Source organism: Phalacrocorax carbo, chromosome Z (genome assembly GCF_963921805.1).
Source record: "Phalacrocorax carbo chromosome Z, bPhaCar2.1, whole genome shotgun sequence".
NCBI classification, from domain to species: domain Eukaryota; kingdom Metazoa; phylum Chordata; class Aves; order Suliformes; family Phalacrocoracidae; genus Phalacrocorax; species Phalacrocorax carbo.
In genome coordinates this window covers 40,588,632-40,610,180 of record NC_087548.1, presented here as the reverse complement: position 1 = coordinate 40,610,180, position 21,549 = coordinate 40,588,632, and the positions used below count along the sequence as shown (strand labels likewise).

The window sequence follows — 21,549 nt, the reverse complement described above, 5'->3', positions numbered from 1 at the left end:
CTTTTTATTCTTTAAATATTTTCCGTTAGTTGATACTTTGTAATTATCCTTGCTAATTTCCAAGAAGAGGACCAAGTTCAGATCTCAGTTACATCAATGGAAAACCAGAATAACAACATAAAATATCATTGTTGTTCTAGCTTTACGCTGATGTAAATGAAACTGTATTCTGGCTGACTATTATGTCACAACAAAACAAATATAATATAAATCCAACTTTATAGTCATGAAGCTTCACTAAGACAGCTCACACTGAGCAATAAAAGACCTGGCATTTTATCTACCTGGATCTGATCACAACTCACAAGCATGACTGCTCACATGCAAGAGACCCACTGCTCTGAAAGGACCACTGTGTAAGGTAAAAGGCTGAAGAAAGCACGTTTTTTCCTGCAATGTGACACCCTGAGTCAAAAAGTTCTACCCCTCACATTTTGAAAAAGAGAAAACATCATTCTCGTTCTATGTCAGACAAAGCCCTAGGTGTCACATGCCAAGTTTACTTAATTTTAACACTTTCTTTGGAAAAACATTTCCATTTGTGATTTGAAGTTTCTTAGTTGCTTAAGTATGAATGAATAATTTTTCAATACTCCTTCACATTACTTTGAACTATATTCATCTTCTTGCTGTTTTCTTCCCATGCTTCCTCTGTTGCTTTCCTGTCCACCTCCTGCACCTGCATATGGTTTTTCTGAACATCAGCATTTTGGGCTCTTTCTTATCCAACTGCATATTCTACTATGTTCGTCTGCTCACTGTTAAGTACTGTGCTACATCTTGCTGCTTTTATGTTCTGCATTAGCTTTTACATCTGCCTTTTTTCTTTCAAGAGCTCCTCTTGGTCCAAGCACTGCCTACTTCGTGGTCTTCGCCATCTTCTCTTTGCAGATCTCACCAGCATCCTGGAGAATGTTCCCTGACAAATTCTAGGAAAAACAGGACTCTTCAGCAGTCTCCACTGGGAATATGTTGAAATGGTTCTTTAATCTACCACCGCCTTCTCTTTTGGCTGGAAGTCACTGTTACTTAATGAGTCCAACTCTACCGTTTCAGTCTGCAAGCTTGAGATATAATTGATTTAGGAGACTACAATTTTTGTTAAGTAAAACAGTACCAACTAATAAATCACATAATATTCTAATTGGCTAATAGACACATTAATTTACTAATTACAGTGACGTAAATTTGCACTCAGTTACACAGCCATTACAAAGCTATTAGCTCAAGTCTTAGGAATGACGTACTTTCAGTGTTATTATCCTTTCCCCTCCACACCACATAGTACCAGGGTGCATTTCTATGCTTCTTTATTCTTTTACAAACTCTTCTGGGCCTGGACCTGGACCTGGTGGAAACTCCAGTGGGTTATCCAAAGGGGCTGTCTGATATCGTGGTGGGCTTGGAAATGCAGGTCAGTTTCATTACTATCTGTGGGTATCTGCACTCAAACTGTTGGAGCAGAACTACCTCTCATTCTTTAATGGATCTTAATCTTTCTTCTCCCATTTTTTTCCTGGTATATGAAATAACCTTTTCATTGCCCTTGTACCTCCCTTTATCTACCCAAATTCCCCTCAAAGAAGCAACCTGCCTTAAATTACTTTTTCCTCATAGGTCCCAATTCTGTTACATCCATACCCAAAGATGCTGTTCTGATGTCTTTACCACCGCAGTCTCAGTCTTTACAGATACAGTCGCTTGTACGTGTCCAGGTGGCCTTGCAAGACTCCACATTCCAAGCATCTGGTTCTTGTTGGAAAAAACACTGTTTTCCTTGTAAACTTGCTAGGACAAATCACTCTAGTTTTTTGATTCCTTTATGTAGTTCCCCTTTAGCACAAGCAGTTTCAGCAGTCTTAATGAGGGCCCTCATAGCAGCTTTGCCTAGTTACGAGGCCTTGTGCTCCAGCAGGAACTTGTGGTCTGAGAGAAAAAATAAAGCACGTGGGAAAGGTGAGGCACCTGCAGGAGTCTCAGTGATACCGGTGATTGCCCCGAGTCAAGGTGCCAAGATCTCACAAACACGCATTTCTCTAGCATCATTTCTGAAGGACATCGATCCTTTCTACAGGCTTCCAAATCTCAGAAGTAACATGTGGATAATCTGTTTTCCCTGTTATTTAAAAAATAAGAAAACAAACCCTAACAGATGCTGGACCACGAAGCGTTCGCTCACCCGAAACCCACGAAGGAAGGAGAACACCAGATAGGCGCCGACCCCTGAAGCACCGGCCGCCCAACCGCTCGGCTATGCCGCCACCTCGTGGGGAAGCCGGTCCCCCGCGCCGCCTCACGCTGCCTAGTCGCCGGGGGAAGGCCGCTGCCGGTGACGGCCAGTGACAGTGGAGGGGGCTAGAGCCCGCAGCCCCGGGTCCTATCCGACCCCTCACACCCCGCTAAGAGGACAGGACTCCGAGAAGCACCCTAAGGACGGGGCCTGGTGCTGGTCCCCCTCAGAAGAGGGGGTTGGGGCGGGAGAGGGCGCCTCCGGGGGCGCGGTGCGACCTGCCAAGCGGTAAGGGGTTTCTCCCGCCAGCCGGGAAGTGGCCCGGGCCGCGGCTCACGCCCGTTATATAGTGCTGCTGCCTCAGCGTCGGGAAGCATAATCACGGTCACTGCCACTCACCACCTCCTTACCCGACAACAAAAGCAATCCCACAACCTCCCTCCTGGGCCGCCCTTACCGCCCCGCTCTCCTCCAGCCAATGGGCATCAGTGCGCCGCGCTACAAGCCAATGAAAAGCTTCATGGAGTCTTAGTACTGCCGTCTCAGCCAATGAGCGCTATCGCCACCAGCCCGCCTCCCCGCCCGCCAACGAGAGGCGCGAGCTGTGTCCCCGCGGCCGTGGGCTGAGGGAAGGCGGAGGGGCGAAGATGGCGGTGGCGACGTCGGGAAAAAGGACTCCTAGCCAGCTGGCTGCCGCCGGCAGCAGCAAGCAGGCCCTGAAGACACTTAAGGCGCGCTCCCGCTTCGTCGAGGGTTCCATCGTCAGGATCTTCATGGAGAACTTTCTGTGAGTGAGCATCGGGCGCTTTCTCCTCCCGGCTGGCGGCGCGGCCGCCATTGGCCGCGGGCGGTCTGCCTGCCCTCCCATGGGTCAGTGGCTGGCTTGGGCGGTCCCGGCTTCCTCACTCTGCGCCCCGCTTTAAAGTGGGTGCGGGGCTGAGAAGCTGGGGGATTAAGTCAGGAGAGCCAGACCTGGAGCTGGCGAGGCGCCGCCGTGGTGAACGGAGCGGGGAGGTCATCCTCAGCTAACGGGGCCTTAAAAGGCCTTGGACATCGAGGGGTTTCGGGACTAGAAAGTGGAGTGCGTGAAACGTGTTTTTCCTGGAAGCCTTGCTTAGGGTGGGGAGAGCACCTGCTGTGTGGATTGTGAGTCCCGTAGGTTCTTCGTGCAGTGTGGGGTGCGTTCCCCAGTGGTGGTCATGTCGGTCCTTCTTCCCCGAAGGAGGTGTGGTACCTGTTGTCCATGTCAGCCTCTGCATGTTTTTTTTTTTTTCTCCCAGTTAGTGATTGGCATGCAGTGAAGGAAGGGAGAGTTGTTCATAGGGCAGCGAGGGTAGGCCTTGGGAACCATTAGGGTAAGGTGTCTGAGGTGTTATCTTGTTGCACGTGCTTCTTCTAGTTTCTGTGTGTTGGGAATACCGTTCTCTTTAGAGCTATTACAGTTACTACTAGAAGTTTTCAGGCTGCGTTCTTATAGCTGGTGTGCTGATAGTTCCATGTCAGCCATGAAAACAGTTCTGAGTAGTGTAGTTCACGGGTCACACTACAGATGTCAAATAAAGCTTCAGACAGTAGTTTAAGCTTCAGCATTAAGGGTTCAAATACCTTCTCTTCCACAAGTACATGGATTATGTTATTGTCTTATCCTTAACTGCTTTTTGTTTCTTCTTTGGTATTAGTGTCTCCGTTCCTCTCTGTCTGTTTGGTACAGTGCAGGAACAGAACATCGAGTAGTAGAGTTCACTATAAATTTAGGATGTTACTGACCATACCAATGTAAATGGTTTGTCTTGAATTTGCATGTTAGGGCTTCGTCTCTCCCTGTAGCTGTTATTGCAGTAGGCATGCTGGATGTACCAGACGAAATATGTCTAATATAATTTAAAAAAAAATCACTGATAACAGGCTAATGTTTTAGGTTCTTGTAACTCAAGAAAGCTACTGCATGATGTATCGATATGGAGTTCCACAGACATCTTGCAGAGCTTAAGACCCAAGTAAGTATGTTTTATGGATTAGATGAGTGGAATCGCCTCCTGTGACTGCCGTACAGCAGGCAGCTGGAATTAAATGTAACAGAGTTGACTGTGTTCACTCAATTTTCTTTCTGACTTTTTTTTGTAGGTAAGATAATATGATGGTCTAGTAAAATCAATAGAAATTGTCATTATCTGGCTGGATGTCATTCTTGTGTTTTATTGTAGTGTCAGTTTTCACTGAGATATTTTCACAAAACAATATTTGAGGATTGAGTCTAGATTTGATAGAATTAACTGTCATTTAATATAATCATAAAGTGTTTTAAACAAGTAAACTTTTCTAAGGTGACATAGTGTTTATAAGGTTCAAAAAATTATTGTGCTTTCCAGAACATATGATGTCTGTGAAGTACGTCCAGGACCCAATCTGAACATGATTGTAGGTGCAAATGGAACAGGAAAGTCAAGCATTGTTTGTGCCATCTGCCTGGGACTGGCTGGAAAACCTTCGTTCATAGGGCGAGCTGATAAGGTAGCTGTGAACTTTTGCAATTTCCATGTTTAATCTGTATTTCATTAGAGCCCTGTCCAGCAGAGGAGGGGGCAAAACACTGTCTTCATTGATTTGCTTTATTTTATAAAAAGTAAGGTGTCCAAAGTGTAGAATAACCTGGTCCAGAGACAAAGGATTTTACCAAAGGGGTTTTGTTTTACTCTAACTACTTATTCTCTTGGCTGAATTATGAAATGGAAATACTTGAATTGTACTGAAACCTAAGCAGACTAGAGGTTATATTTGAAGATGTCTAAGCCTCCACAGTGGGGTAGGAAAATGCCACCTAACACATAAATAACATTGGATCAGAAATACCAACTAAAGGAGAAATAGAAGAAGTCTAACTTAAATTTCCAAGTATATAGAACCTGTAGAAATAACGTTTCCTTAGTGTGCATGAGAATTCATCTAAAAGCACGGACCTTTGATTTAAATGGCAGTTGGATTGGTTTGGGTTGTTCCATTTTTTGGTCCCAGGAGATCATGTGTTGACATTATAGTAGGAAGTTTATATTGTCAATTTTTAAGTTTTGCTCTTGCTGTCTTGGATATTCTGGTCGAATGGAATATATTTCAGTAGATCTTTGGAGCACTGAATCTGGGTGCTTAAATGATTGTAAATATTCTCAGCTTGCAGCTCGGTCTTGAGCAAATGTAAATATGGAAATTGACTGCACGGCAGCACTGTTTCTTAGCATTTTTACTGGCTTTTCATGTTTAAATGTTTTTATACTGTTAGAGTTGGCAGTTCTATTAGTACAGATATCTGGCAGTGTCTTTCATTTGCATTGCCTTTTTTCCCCTGAACTCATGAGAACTTCTTCCTGTCTGTGGATTTGCTGATTATAATTTGTTCGGAGGTTGAAATTGATCAGAGGTTGTTAACCTGTGGAGGAAGTTATAATGCTGCTAGTTGATGAGGGAGATAATAGTGTCTTCCTTTAATTAATACACAGTCAAAATAAATTTTAGTTTTTAATTGTAAGTTTTCAATAAAATATGCCATTACAGCAATTCTATTATACAAATACATGTTTTTTGTAAGACATTACATTTTAATACATTGTTACTTTGCAATAATAACTTCTATAATTTATTTTGTAGGTTGGTCTCTTTGTAAAGCAGGGGTGCTTGAAAGGTGTAGTAGAAATTGAACTGTAAGTAGTAAAATTGCATTTCCTTGTGAACTTTTAATTAGATTATTTCCCCACACAGTCATTCACAAAGTCGTGGAAAAAAATCTGGTGTACAGAGATCTGTCTTTAAGCTGGCGATTTAGTGTTTTTCTTTTTTTTTTACCCAGACTTCATAATTTTAAGTTTAAATTATTACCATACAAGAAATAAGCAGTGACAGCTGGTCCTGATTTTGCTTTTGGAAGCATTTTACCTTGTCTTGATGTACAAAGAATACGTAGATAATATGTATATGTATATGGTGTGTTTAGCTTTTGATTATGTTTAAGGTTCAGATGATTCAGGTACTATGTACTGCTATCATGATATAGTTATTGGAAGCTATTTTTGAAGAATTAAAAAAAAAAAAAAGACAAAGTCAAAATTTTGAACCCAAATGCTCTGCCTTCACTTTCTTACACTGGTACTGCTGGTATGATGGGCTCCTCTACATTCTTTCTGAAAACATCACATACTGAAACAAAAGAAGGAGAAAAAAAGTAGATCTGACTAATTCCAGCTAATGCAGTCTTCTAGGTAAGCTTCTGCAAAACAGAGCAACTGAAAATCATTTGGATTTACTCTGTATAATTCCATCAGTAACTTGTGGTTTCAGGGCAATATTACATCTTCCTGTAAGGTTGTGGTTTGTCATCTTGTTTTTGGGTTTTGGGTGGTTTTTTTGTGACAGCTAAAGAGGGACTACCATAATAGAGTTCCTAAAAGGGTGGGTTTTTGTGGAGATCTTAAGATGAAGCTGCAATAGCATGGGTGGTTTTGATAAGCCTTAACCTGATCTGTTTGCCTGAACTAAATTCAACATGGAGCTACTCCACTGATTCAGAGCCTAAGTTCATTTGTATAACAATTGGCCACACTGATTGGATTGTATAAAAAGATGATTTGTGTTAAGGAAAAAAGATATACTAGAACAGCTTTTTGAAAAAATCCTATCAACTTTCATTCTTGTGGGCGTGATCAAGTGAGACATTCTTTGGAGTCTGGCCATGAAATGGGTTAGGAGGTAAGATGTCTTTCGGGTAGTTGGTGTGATTGTTTCAACATCGATAAACAACTGATGTTACTTGAAAGTCTAAAGAGAGACTTGGAGTATGTGAATACTTAGCATTTTTACTTGGTGGTTGCAATGTAATTCAGTCCTTTGTCTAATTGGTAGAAAATATTTAAATGCAACATCTTGGGTGAGAAAGCAATGATGCAGAACATTGCTTTTTGGCAGGAATTTTAAAATTTCAATTCTATAAACATGCACTGTCTTGGTTGAATTTGGCCTTGGATTATAACTAAAATCAACAGATATAGTAGTAAAAAGGCCCTAATTTGATAAAAGAAAGGAGCATGGTTTCGTAGGTCTTTAGAAGGAATTCTGTTATAGTACAATAACATAGTGGATACTTGTGAGGAAATAATCATACCATCTTCAAGAAGTAGGCTTGCATCCCTATAGCACTTATTCCAAACCCTGGAAGCTGTTGAATTACTCACTTCTACTTTGACCTCTATTCTTAAGTCTCCTAAGGTACCAGTGTCCAAACTGTTATGAGCCCTTATCTGCCATCTTTAACAATATGGTGACTGAACAGGCACTAGACAATTTCTAAATGAAAATGCTGACCAAAATTTCAAGAGTCTGATTATCTCATTGCTCATTTGTTATTGGTATATCTTAACCGGACTAAGATTTTTAAGATATGTGTTGAGCTAGAGAACTAAGTGGACAACTGATGCATCTTTTCTATTCTTTAAAGAGCAGAAAGTGAAAACAAATTAGTATTTTTCATTCTGTATGGTACTATTTTTATTCCCGAATGGAATGTATATACACAGCTTATTGATGTAGTTCTGTACACTAACATTTTTTACTTTACAGGCATAGCATTAGTGTGCACCCCCTGCATACCAGTTTTAAAACTTACGAAATGTCATATAAAAAATAACTTTTATATAAACTGTTCAAATCTGTAACAAGTTTTAAATGATTCATGCATTTAGCATGAGTATGTCATTTATATGAATAGCTTCCTCTGAGTTATGATTTGCAGATAGTCTTGATGTTTTCCTTGTGAGATTAATTCATCACTGAAGTACTGGACATTTTCTGAAGCATAAAATATGAATCTGCTGCTACTGTCCAGTTATTTTATATTAAACATTTAGATATCTGAAAGTTTTAATACTGTAATTCTAGCATACTTTGACACTTCATAACCGTGTAAACACTTCTTTTTATTAATAAGGTCTAAGATACCTGACAATATCATTATCACACGTGAGATTCACGTGGTGAACAATACATCATCATGGTTTATCGACAGAAAGCCAACAACCCTGAAAACAGTGGAAGAGCAGATTGCAGCCTTAAATATCCAAGTGGACAATTTGTGCCAGTTTCTTCCTCAGGTATGAATGACTTTTGAAAGGCAGTGGATGCAAATGGAGTGCTGTGTTTTGAGAGGGGTTTTGTTGCTTCTTAGCTTTTGTAGCACTTCAGCAATTTAATTGAACAGCACAAAGAATGAGACAGATGAGGTAGCTATACTGGTGTGATGGTGAAAGCAAGGAGGAATGGTGTGACCTTCAAGGCTCACTAATTGGATGGTTTTGTACCCGCTGTCAGCTGATACTGAAAGGAAAGCTGCTGATGTTCCCCATGTTGGTATGGGAGTAGCACTACTAGCAGTGGTATCACTCTGTCCTGTCTGTGCTGCTGTGGGGATGTTCTTAAACAGCAAATCTCTCAGGAAATTTTTGTGCAGTTGTGAGATCTAGCACGGTCTCTAGTCACCTCTACCTGCATGATTCCTGTAGTTCTGAATCCCTGACTTTCCCTGTCAATCCCTGCATGCACTTTTCCCTGGTTATAACCAGTTGGTACTTCAGGATTGGATCCTGTACTTGGTAAGTGAAGGGAAAGAGTTGTCTGGATTTCTTTCTCCAAAAACCAGAAAGCAGTCCTACTAAATGACTCTACAGTTGCAACAGAGACTGCTCCTAGAGCCTTTTTGGTAATGTCTGTGGGTCAGCAGTTTCTTGAGCATAGCATAGGACTTTAGGATCAAATTATGTAAGAGTAAAATCATCCTGATTGATAGAAAATAACTCCTAAAGGAGAGAGAAGATTAAAGAATACTACAAGCAGTTTCCATATCTGAGTCCTTGCTGAGGCATGTCAAGATTTCTGTGCAGATAATGAAGTTGCCTCAAAATTGCACTTTAAAAAAAGTTATGGTGGGTTCCTTCCCAAGACCTTCCCAGTTCCTGTGGATCATCAGGGATGGTACTAAAAGGAAACCTATCAGAGCCTAGCCAACCATGGGTTTATTTTTCTGTTCAAGAGGTGCGTTCAAGAAGATGTGCTGAAAACCATTAAAATTTAGAAAGCTAATACTGTTGTCGTGGTTCAGCCTCAGCTGGCGACTGAACACCACGCAGCCGCTCGCTCACCCCACACCCCCCGCACCCCCGTGGGATGGGGAAGAGAATCGGACGAGCAAAAGAACTTGTGGGTTGAGATAAGCACAGTTTAATAACTACAATAGAATGATGATGATAAATGATTATGATAATAATGACAGTAATGTTAATATAATAAAAGGGAAAAGGAAGGAAAGGGAAAACAGGGAACAAAAACGCAGAAACACGAACGATACAACCGCTCACCACCCGCCGACCGACGCTGCCCATCCCTGAGCCGCGATTCCTTCCTCCCTCCCCCGGCCAGCCCCTCCCAGGTAGCATACTGGGCATGACGTTACATGATATGGAATATCCCTTTGGTCAGTTTGAATCCGCTCTCTTAGCTGTGCCCCCTCCCCTCGCAGCTTCTTGTGCACCCAGCAGAGCATGGGAAGCTAGACATGTCCTTGACTAGTATAAGCGCTGCCCAGCAACAGCCTAAACATCTGTGTGTTATCTCAACAGGTTTTTTTTCCATGCTAATTTCAAAGCACAGCACTATACCAGCTAGAGTGAAGAAAATTAACTCTATCCCAGCTGAAACCATGACAGTATCCACCCCTTATTCCATATCATTGACATCATGCTCAGGTCCCATACTATTCAGTACAACTTCAATAATCCCTATCCATCTTCTCATCCTTTAACAATATATATATATATATATACAGATTTTCATTTATCATTCCACTAGTTTATGGAACACCCCTGTAGAATGCCTGTGAAATGTCCATTGAGTTCATTTAGTCCATGACATTGGATTTCATCTCTTGTAAGGGTCCTTCGGAGAGGCGGTGTGCGTGGGGTCAGATTGTTGCATGTCAGTCCTTGTTCCATCACCGCTGCACTGGTAGTTCTTGTTCTCTCACTGCTGCACTTTGCTCGGTTCCATTGAAAGTTCATTTGCTATTATTATTAATTGGGAGATTCCCACCATGATAACATTCCACTGATGCAACCATAGTAGTGATGACATACAACATCATATAGCAATTAACAGCATATTATTCAGTTCATTGGCTGTTTTCACCCAAAATTAAATACCCCTGGGGTACACACCGGACTCCTCCATCCTCCGGCATCACCCACCAAGTGCACCCAGGTCCTCGAGCAAACGCAATCCCACGAGTGGGTTTGCCTCTGCTGGAAGCAGGAATAACCCAGACTGTCTTGCCCAGCATATTTTTTATGTGCACTACAGGGACTCTATCCCCTTCCACAGTACGTAAGGATTCTGATTGGGCAGGGCCAGCTCGCCTGGCAGATCCCCTCGTGTTGACTAACCACGTGGCTTTTGCTAAATGTGTATCCCAGTGCTTGAATGTCCCACCCCCCATTGCTCTCAGTGTCATCTTTAATAGTCCATTGTATCTTTCGATTTTCCCAGAGGCTGGTGCGTGATGGGGGATGTGATACACCCACTCAATGCCATGCTCTTTGGCCCAGGTGTCTATGAGGTTATTTCGGAAATGAGTCCCATTGTCTGACTCAATTCTCTCTGGGGTGCCATGTCGCCACAGGACTTGTTTTTCGAGACCCAGGATAGTGTTCCGGGCAGTGGCATGGGGGACAGGATATGTTTCCAGCCAGCAGGTGGTTGCTTCTACCATGGTGAGAACATGGCGCTTGCCTTGGCGGGTCTGTGGGAGTGTGATATAGTCAATTTGCCAGGCCTCCCCGTATTTATATTTCAGCCGTCGTCCCCCATACCACAGAGGCTTTACCCGCTTCGCTTGCTTGATTGCAGCGCATGTGTCACATTCGTGGATAACCTGCGCAATAACGTCCATGGTCAAGTCCACCCCTCGATCACGAGCCCACCTGTATGTTGCATCTCTCCCTTGATGGCCTGAGGTGTCATGGGCCCATCGAGCTAGAAATAGTTCACCCTTATGTTGCCAGTCCAGATCCACCTCAGCCACTTCAATCTTGGCAGCCTGATCTACCTGCTGGTTGTTTCAATGCTCTTCAGTGGCCCGACTCTTGGGGACATGAGCATCCACATGCCGTACCTTTACAACCAGGTTCTCTACCCAGGCAGCAATATCTTGCCACAGTGCGGCAGCCCAGATGGGTTTGCCTCTGCGCTGCCAGTTGCTTTGCTTCCACTGCTGCAGCCAGCCCCACAGGGCATTTGCCACCATCCAGGAATCAGTATAGAGATAGAGCACTGGCCACTTTTCCCGTTCAGGGATGTCTAAGGCCAGCTGGATGGCCTTTACTTCTGCAAACTGGCTCGATTCACCTTCTCCTTCAGCAGTTTCTGCTACTTGTCGTGTAGGACTCCATACAGCAGCCTTCCATCTCTGGTGCTTTCCCACAAGGTGACAGGACCCGTCAGTGAACAGGGCATACTGCTTTTCATCTTCTGGCAGTGTGTTATAGAGCGAGGCTTCTTCAGCATGTGTCACCTCCTCCTCTGGTGATATTCCAAAGTCTTTGCCTTCTGGCCAGTCCATAATCACTTCCAAGATTCCTGGGCGACTGGGGTTTCCTACTCGAGCCCGCTGGGTGATCAGTGCAACCCATTTACTCCACGTAGCATCAGTTGCATGGTGTGTAGAGGGGACGTTTCCTTTGAACATCCAGCCCAGCACTGGCAGTCGGGGTGCCAGGAGCAACTGTGCCTCAGTACCAACCACTTCTGAAGCAGCTCGGACCCCTTCATATGCTGCCAATATCTCTTTTTCAGTTGGAGTATAGCGGGCTTCGGACCCTCTGTATCCCCGACTCCAAAACCCTAGGGGTTGACCTCGGGTCTCCCCTGGTGCTTTCTGCCAGAGGCACCAGGTAGGGCCATTCTCCCCAGCTGCGGTGTAGAGCACATTTTTAATATCTTGTCCTGCCCGGACTGGCCCAAGAGCTACTGCATGAACTATTTCTCATTTAATCTGTTCAAAGGCTTGTTGTTGTTCAGGGCCGCATTTGAAATCATTCTTTTTCCGGGTCACTTGATAGAGAGGGCTTACGATCAGACTCTAATGTGGAATATGCATTCTCCAAAAACCCACAATGCCCAAGAAAGCTTGTGTTTCCTTTTTGCTGGTTGGTGGAGACATGGCTGTTATTTTGTTGATCACATCCATGGGGATCTGACGACGACCATCTTGCCATTTTATTCCCAAGAACTGGATTTCTCGTGCAGGTCCCTTAACTTTACTTTGTTTTATGGCGAAACCAGCTTTCAGGAGGATTTGAACTATTTCCTTCCCTTTCTCAAAAACTTCTTCTGCTGTATTGCCCCACACGATGATGTCATCAATGTATTGTAGGTGTTCGGGAGCTCCACCTTGTTCCAAAGCATTATGGATCAGTCCATGGCAAATGGTAGGGCTGTGTTTCCATCCATGGGGCAGTCCATTCCAGGTGTACTGGACCCCCCTCCAAGTAAAAGCAAACTGTGGCCTGCACTCTGCTGCCAGAGGGATTGAGAGAATGCATTAGCGATATCGAATGTGGCATACCACTTGGCTGCCTTGGACTCCAGTTCATATTGAAGTTCTAGCATGTCTGGCACAGCAGCACTCAACGGTGGCGTGACTTCGTTCAGGCCACAGTAGTCTACTGTTAGCCTCCACTCTCCATTAGACTTCCGGACTGGCCATATGGGACTGTTAAAGGGTGAGTGGGTTTTACTGATGACTCCTTGGCTCTCCAGTCGATGAATGAGCCTGTGGATGGGGATCAGAGAGTCTCTGTTGGTGCGGTATTGCCGCCGGTGCACTGTTGTGGTGGCAATCGGCACCTGTTGTTCTTGGACCTTCAGCAACCCCACAACAGAAGGGTCCTTCGAGAGGCCAGGCAAGGTAGACAGCTGTTTAATTTCCGCCATCTCCAAGGCGGCTACACCAAAAGCCCACTTGTACCCTTTTGGGTCCTTGAAATACCCTCTCCTGAGGTAGTCTATGCCAAGGATGCACAGAGCCTCTGGGCCAGTCACAATGGGGTGCTTCTGCCACTCATGGCCAGTGAGGCTCACTTCGGCCTCCAATACAGTTAGCTCTTGGGATCCCCCTGTCACTCCAGCAATGCTGATGGGTTCTGCCCCTGTATAGTTTGATGGCGTTAGGGCACACTATGCACCAGTGTCCATTAAAGCTTTATACTCCTGTGGGTCAGATGTGCCAGGCCATCAGATCCACACAGTTCAGTAAACCTGGTTATCGCTTTCCTCCACCTGGCTGGAGGCAGGGCCCCTTTAGTCCTGATCATAGTATTCGTCACTCGTTTCCTGTAAATATGAATCACAGTGTCTCTATTAAGATCAGAAAGAAAATCAGTGCTTCTGCTCCTCTGTCTGGGGAATTGCTTACTGGAAGCTGGAGCAGCAGCTCTCCTGGAGAAACTTCCCTGAGTAATTGTTCTCCCTTGCAGCTCACGTACCCGTGCCTCTAAGGCTGAGGTACGTTTTCCATCCCACTTCTTCATGTCCTCTCCGTGATCACGCAGGTAAAACCATAGGGTGCCCCGTCGTGTGTATCCCTTCTCTTGAGCCAAGGGACGATTACTCCTAATGGCTGAGATACTGGTCCGTACTGGTGGGGAGTAGGACATATCTTCTTTGAGTTGCTGGACCTCTCGGGACAGTTTCTCAACAGCAGAGACGAGCGAGGAAGAGAGATTCGCTTCATATTCCCGGAGTCTATCAATCAACTCTGCCACCGTTCGTGTCTCGTCATCTTTCCAGGACATCACTGCCAGTGAGTTTGCATACGAGGATGGTGCGCTTCGTACAAACTTCCGCCACATGGGTCGTGTGCACTCAGCTTCATCTGGATCTTTGGAGGACCGTTGATCGTCCAGGTCACCATAAACCACCTCAAGCACGGCTAATTCCCTTAGATGCTGAATGCCTTTTTCCATGGTCGTCCATTTTCCTAGGCGAAATACAATATCTTCTTTGAAGGGATACCTCTCTCTCGCCGCGGCCAGGAGCCGCCTCCAGAGGCTGAGGGCTTGTGTTCCTTTTCCAATTGCTTTATCAATGCCCCCTTCCCTAGAGAGGGATCCCAGTTGTTTGGCTTCCTTCCCCTCTAATTCCAAACTACTGGCCCCATTATCCCAGCATCGGAGCAGCCAGGTGATAACGCGCTCACCTGAATGACGCCCGAAATCTTTCCATATATCCCGCAACTCACTCAAGGATAGAGATCGGGTAGTTTCCGTTTCTTGTACACATGGTTCCTCCTTCTCCTCTTCTCGTGATGGCCCTGGTTCATCGTAATCTCTTTCTAAACGAGTTGACCTTCTCTTCCATGATTTCTTCTTGCGTATAGGGGCGACTGATAGTGGCACAGGTTGGTCCTCTGGTTCAGCTGCAACGCTTGGCACTGGGGTTTGAGTAGCTGCAGTGCCTGTCGTGGGGGTTTGAGTGGCCGCCGTGCTCATCACCGGGGTTGGAGCAGCTGCAGTATCTGTCGCGACGGGTTGGGTGGCCGCAGTGCTTGTCACCGGGGTTGGAGTAGCTGCAGTCTCTGTCGCGGCGGGTTGGGTGGCCGCAGTGCTTGTCACCGGGGTTGGAGTAGCTGCAGTCTCTGTCGCGGCGGGTTGGGTGGCCGCAGTGCTTGTCACTGGGGTTGGAGTAGCTGCAGTCTCTGTCGCGGCGGGTTGGGTGGCCGCAGTGCTTGTCACCGGGGTTGGAGTAGCTGCAGTCTCTGTCGCGGCGGGTTGGGTGGCCGCAGTGCTTGTCACCGGGGTTGGAGTAGCTGCAGTCTCTGTCGTGGCGGGTTGGGTGGCCGCAGTGCTTGTTGCTGGGGTTGGAGTAGCTGCAGTCTCTGTCGCGGCGGGTTGGGTGGCCGCAGTGCTTGTCGCTGGGGTTGGAGTAGCTGCAGTATCTGTCGTGGGGGTTTGGGTGGCCGCAGTGCTTGTCACGGGGGTTGGAGTAGCTGCAGTCTCTGTCGCGGCGGGTTGGGTGGCCGCAGTGCTTGTCGCTGGGGTTGGAGTAGCTGCAGTATCTGTCGTGGGGGTTTGGGTGGCCGCAGTGCTTGTCACGGGGGTTGGAGTAGCTCCCTTCTCTTTCCCTTGGGGGTACTGAATAGTGTTAAATAGGGCTCGATAGGCATAAGCCAGACCCCAGCACATGGCAGTGATCTGTATCTCTCTGGAATTGCCAGGGTGACAACATATTTCCTCCAAATGTTCTACTAATTTTTCAGGATTCTGCACTTGTTCAGGGGTGAAGTCCCACACCACAGGGGGTGCCCACCGTCTTAGGCATTTGCCCATACTTTCCCACATACCCTGCCACGCATAGCTATCGAGCCTTGGGACAGATTTCTGGATTATATTCTTAACTTGCTTACTAACCTTAGACAGATCTGATACCACCTGCCAAAGCAATATCAACAGATGTATCTTAACTACACAAGGATGTTCAAGATACTGAAAAGTTGTTGTAATGAGGGAGGAGACATTACATAAGATAGTAGCTATGGTGCCATTCTGTATTTCCTCCATAAAAAACTCCTCAGAGGAGGAGGTATAATTGCTAATTGCCTCCATGAGGTGGTAGCTGTAGTACAGTAACGGCTTCCATGCAAAACCTAAATAACTGATAACAGTCAAGGCCAGTGTTTTAATAACAAGTCTCCTAGGCAAAATATCTCTAATCACTGCAGAGCACAGCCAACTGACAAAACCAACAGCAAGTTTTAACATGTACTTTACAATCGGCATGGTAAAGACTGGACAAACTAATACTGCGAGCAGATTAATCAATGCTGTGACCAGCAGCTATTATCTCAAACCCTTCTTGCCCCACGTTGGGCGCCAAAAATAGACTGTCGTGGTTCAGCCTCAGCTGGCAACTGAACACCACGCAGCCGCTCGCTCACCCCCCCCTCCCACCCCCGTGGGATGGGGAAGAGAATCGGACGAGCAAAAGAACTTGTGGGTTGAGATAAGCACAGTTTAATAACTACAGTAGAATGATGATGATAAATGATTATGATAATAATGACAGTAATGTTAATATAATAAAAGGGAAAAGGAAGGAAAGGGAAAACAGGGAACAAAAACGCAGAAACACGAACGATACAACCGCTCACCACCCGCCGACCGACGCTGCCCATCCCCGAGCCGCGATTCCTTCCTCCCTCCCCCGGCCAGCCCCTCCCAGGTAGCATACTGGGCATGACGTTACATGATATGGAATATCCCTTTGGTCAGTTTGAATCCGCTCTCTTAGCTGTGCCCCCTCCCCTCGCAGCTTCTTGTGCACCCAGCAGAGCATGGGAAGCTAGACATGTCCTTGACTAGTATGAGCACTGCCCAGCAACAGCCTAAACATCTGTGTGTTATCTCAACAGGTTTTTTTTCCATGCTAATTTCAAAGCACAGCACTATACCAGCTAGAGTGAAGAAAATTAACTCTATCCCAGCTGAAACCATTACAACTGCGTAAACAAATATTCGGGGGGGGGGGTCCTGTTTTATTCATTTGCATATTCACAGTATTTGTTTAGAGTAGAACTTTCTGCCTACTCTGCCGACATAACTTTTGTATTTAACACAGCTTTTTTTCTTTAGCACATAAATGTCAATTCTGTGAGTATTACTGTGTTTGGTTTCTTTGCTTTCTGCCACTGTGGCAATGGCAAGCATACCTTTCACTCCAGTCTTGGTTTTGAGCTGTTCATCTGCCTTGGATAGCAGCAGTGCTTCCTGATACACTTGGCTGCCAGCGGTAATGTTAACTTCTACATTGCTTAACTTTTGAGATAATCATAGCACTTACACTGGGAAGGTGTTGTCTCAGCAGCTGGAGAACCAATATTAAGAACACTGTGGAACAAAACCTCCAATTGTCTGTACTAAACTCTTTTGTTCAGAAGAAAGATAGCCAATTCAAAAATAATGAACCAGCCCGTGTCCTCAAGAGCTGCCAAACAGCCAAGAACAGCTAAGGTTTAAGCTTAAATCATTCCAGAACAGCTCCAAGAAAACCATGTGTGAAATCTTAAAAATGTTTAGGAGGGTTTGGTTGCTACTCTATGGGACAGTCATCCTATGCTTAACTATGCCAGAGCTATCTAGTATAGAACTGTAAGTCAGGTGATGTTCATGAGAAGTAAGTCATGGTATTCAAATCCAGTATTACTGTATTGTTCTAACTAATATGGTATTTTTGTAACTTTTTTTTTGTAGGACAAAGTTGGAGAATTTGCAAAACTGAGTAAGGTTGAGTTGCTTGAAGCCACTGAAAAATCCATTGGTCCTCCAGAAATGTACCAATTTCACTGTGAACTGAAAAACTTCAGAGAAAAGGAAAAAGAACTGGAGGTAGACATGCACATCGTAGAGACAGAAAGCAGTGACTTTAGGGAAATTAGCATAATAAAATTTAACATGAGAATTTACAGAATTAGAAAGTGGTATTTATTTACAAAGTCCACAGTAAGTTGATTTTACCAAATTATGTTAATCTTCTCTCAGAATTCATTCACTCTGTCACTCACATGCTTGTAAGCACAAAGACATATGTGTGCAAATGACCTGGACACAGAGGACAAGGATGCCTGTTGTCAAGTACTCATCGCTTCTCTGGGATTTTTGACTGGCAAAAACTTTTTTGGATAGATCTCTTATGCCTTTTAGAAGTCACCAGCTGTTACAGGGTGGTCCTTGCTGTCTTTAGTATTCAGCATCTTGCTGACTTCAAGTAACATAAATTACGGACAAGATTGTTGCCTGCTATTTGCTTTTCCTGGTTTGAGATATTAACAGTCAAAGAGAAAAAGGGAGAGTGTATGCAATAAGCTGCAGCCTTTTTGCCATCCTGGTTTTGGGATGCAGGGTCTTTCCCTGACAGTCACTTGTACTGTGATCTTACCAGAGTGCAGGCCAAGTGATCTTTGCAGAAGTAGTGGGTTCCTTGCTGTGACTGCTGGAAATGGTGTCTTGGGAACAGTGTTCTGGGAAAAGTGTCTGTCGTTAGTCATACAGGCCATTCTTTTAATCCTTCATTCTGCTTTTTCCTCTTGTGCGTGTGCATGCATTTCCACTCATACATACCACATTCACATACCAGCCTTGATGCTTCTGTTACAAATCTGTACAAGATCTTTCACAAGTGTTTTTGCTACTTATATTTATCAAAACCAGTTATGGTGGTTTAGAAATGTCTAGATTAATGGAGGCTTGAGCTGTAGGGAGCAACTTCCTGAGAAAATAATAATTTAAAAATTCTTCTTCAGATTTCTGTTTAAATTAGATTTGTTTTCACAGAAAGTATGTGATAAATGTACTTGGAAGAGCTGGACAGCTCTTTCTAGTCGGTCTTTCCCCTCTACTCCTGTACTAAAATACCCTCTCTGGCATTAAATTCCTGCTATGGGTGACGTGTGGACTATTTCTGAAAAGTGTTTTCATAAAGTAGATACTGTAAAACATGGAAATGTGTATTTTTTACAGAACTTGTGCAGAGAGAAAGCTAAGTCTTTGGAGAAAATGAGACAGAGGGTTGAACGATACAAACAAGATGTTGACAGATTCCATGAACGCAAGCAACATCTAGACTTAATTGCAATGCTTGAGAGGAAAAGGCCTTGGGTGGTAAGTTTCCATTTTTTCTAATACTGCAATATTAGAAATATGCCAGAAGTTTCTTTAAAACAAATTTGACCAGAGTGACTTCAACATCGTTACAATTGCTTGGTGCAAGCAGGCCAAGTCTTGAAATACTGTTCTTGGTCTAACTTTGATCAGAGGTTTGCTTACCTGTGTAGCTGGACTGAAGAATTTGCTTAAGAAGTAACTTAAGTAGTTATTTCCCATTCAGGAAAGCCAGCAATATGGGCCAAGAGCGGTACTCCTTTTATTTCTAACAGAACATGTTTTTGGTTTCTGTTTCACAGGTTGCCTTCCCCTTTGCTAATTTTAATTTATTAATTGAGCTTTGGTGTGCATGACGTAAATCATGGTGAATATAGGTTGCCAATCTCAAAAATGTTGGCATTTGGAGAGATGGAAAATTTTAACAAATGTAAAAGAGCCTAGAATCAAGGACAAGCCATTTATGCAAAGCAAAATAAGTCTTTCTGAACATCCCTTTGATGATTGTAGTTTAGCTAAAGTTGAATGATCTGTCAGATTAAATTACTATAAACAGTGTAAGATTATGTGGATTCTATTATATTGAAGCAATGTGTTGTTTGTCTTGTTTGCAAACTGTAGAATTAATGAAATACAGATACAGAACTTATGAAAGGTTACATTAATATTTGTGGAGGATACAGAAAACTTCTGTAGGGTATTTTGTTGCAACTTTGCAGATAGTGAAGCCTCACATGAGTGTACAAAGAACTTTGTCCCTTGTATCTTGAAAAGCAACTGGATTCAGGGGAAGTACCTTCACTGCCTTCAAACCTCTGTGCTAACAGCACAGAGGGGTATAGGAGCAGCAATTGAAATAGGTAGATGGTGGTAGGTCCTAAGGAGGTGGGCTATACACTCTGTGCTGTTAGGATTGGACTTCTGCACTTGCTGATGGATGATGCAGGTGTTTTCCTACTCCGCATGCATTAGTCTGGCTTAGCTAACAGGAAGAGTCGTTTTATTAGAAGAGATGTAGGTCTTGCGTAGTTAATGTAGACTGATACTGATTGTTGTCTACTGTAAGATACTAGCAGATACAGAACTCTGAAGGTTAGTCGGAAGCTGGCAGAGGGAAACTAAGTTAATAATCTAATCTGTTGTCAGTTAAATATCTTTCCATAAGTTTGGGAACATTGCTGTTAGTTACGTGTTCCTTAAGCAAATTTAGACAGACTTCTTCCCACCTTACTCTTTCACTGCTGTCTTCTAGACAGGTTACGTTGCTGATGATATTGAATACTTTCAGTGGGTGCACTCCGTTGGGAGAAATTTAACTTTCTGGCTACTGAGTCCATAAGTCCATAGTTCACTGACACCTGCATGAAGTTCTAATTTGTAGTACAGAATCAGTAGTGCGTACTGGATTATCCACAGGCAGGTGACTTCTGGTAAACAATCTACAGTTGACATCGAGGGTCATCAACACAATTGTTCTACTAGGTAGAAGATATTTGATCTACAGGGTGCAAGAAAATTTCACATGCCATTGTGATCTTCAGTGTACAAGATTGTTGCTGTTCTGTGGTTTGTCAAATCCTTCTGATAGATCTATTGGTAGTCCCTATATTGCAAAACATGAAGCTTTCTCTAGAAGAAGAGATGCCTTCTCTTACAAGGGCATATTTCTTTGTCATCTGACCCAGCACTGTTTAATTCTAAGAATAAATGTTTCTGATGTCTTAAAATTCAGCTCACCAAAGTTGAGAGTAGCAAGGGAGGTTATTCATCCTTCTATGGATCTTCCCCCTCCCCCATGCTCCCCAAAAGGTAGGTCTGTTTCTAATTGCCTCTGTAACAAAACAGAATAGCTAGGTGAGCCTCTACATGAGCCAGGAAGCAGATGTAGAAACACTGCAATATGTTACAGAATGGAGAAGACAGGTGGTCTGAAAACAGGTCAACTGAAATGTAACACTAGATTGTCTTTTGATGCTAGTGGAAAAAAGTCTAGTGTGGAACTTGTTTTACTATTTGACCACTGTAGAACTGCATTTGTATTCTCAAGATTCCATCTGCTCTTCACCTGAGGAACACTTTTCTAGTCTAGTGTTTTTTAAGCCAGTACTAGCTGCTTCTGTAGGTGGAGATTTATATGCCATTTTTATATATGTCTTATAGGCTTTTGACCATTTGCTTTAAATTCTGTAAAATGGACTGTAGGAGTGCAATGTTAAGGGTTTGGACTCAAGGATTTAGGGATGTTTTATGTTCCTGCATGTACCTTAATGGGACTTCCATCAAATGATTGTGTTATCTACAGTCAGTGAGGAGATTCAAGGAGCTACAGTTTTTTTGATGTAGATAGCTCTTCTTTTGCAGGGCCTTAAGGAAAAGGGGTTTCTTACCCTTCCAAGTGTACGGTAGTACAGTGTACCATAAGGTGTACTGTTTTAATGTAGTATATCTGTTCTTCCTCCTGTAAACGTCCTGAAAACAAGTAATTCTGAAAATGTGTTTGACCAAGCTGTGCCAACTCTTCTTTTCCTCCTTGTTCATTCACAATTGAGAAAAGCTTTGTTATAGTTCAGGTGCAAATAT

The 21,549-nt window shown here is 43.9% G+C and overlaps 1 protein-coding gene across 4 annotated transcripts in view; it reads left to right on the top strand.

Moving 5' to 3' along the window:
* The first annotated feature begins 2,822 nt into the window (after window positions 1–2,822).
* The window catches only part of SMC5 (structural maintenance of chromosomes 5), a 61,185-nt gene continuing 42,458 nt past the window's right edge, over window positions 2,823–21,549 (top strand). For 2 of the 4 annotated variants that reach the window (XM_064439422.1, XM_064439421.1), the window contains exons 1-6: window positions 2,824–3,017; window positions 4,600–4,741; window positions 5,870–5,922; window positions 8,199–8,361; window positions 17,563–17,697; window positions 18,829–18,969. In XM_064439422.1, coding sequence (XP_064295492.1) covers window positions 2,878–3,017; window positions 4,600–4,741; window positions 5,870–5,922; window positions 8,199–8,361; window positions 17,563–17,697; window positions 18,829–18,969 — 774 coding nt within the window. In that variant the 5' untranslated portion in view covers window positions 2,824–2,877. Of the gene's footprint in view, window positions 3,018–4,148; window positions 4,228–4,599; window positions 4,742–5,869; window positions 5,923–8,198; window positions 8,362–17,562; window positions 17,698–18,828; window positions 18,970–21,549 lie in introns of all 4 variants that reach the window. The other 2 variants (XM_064439424.1, XM_064439423.1) reach the window with 2 other exon arrangements.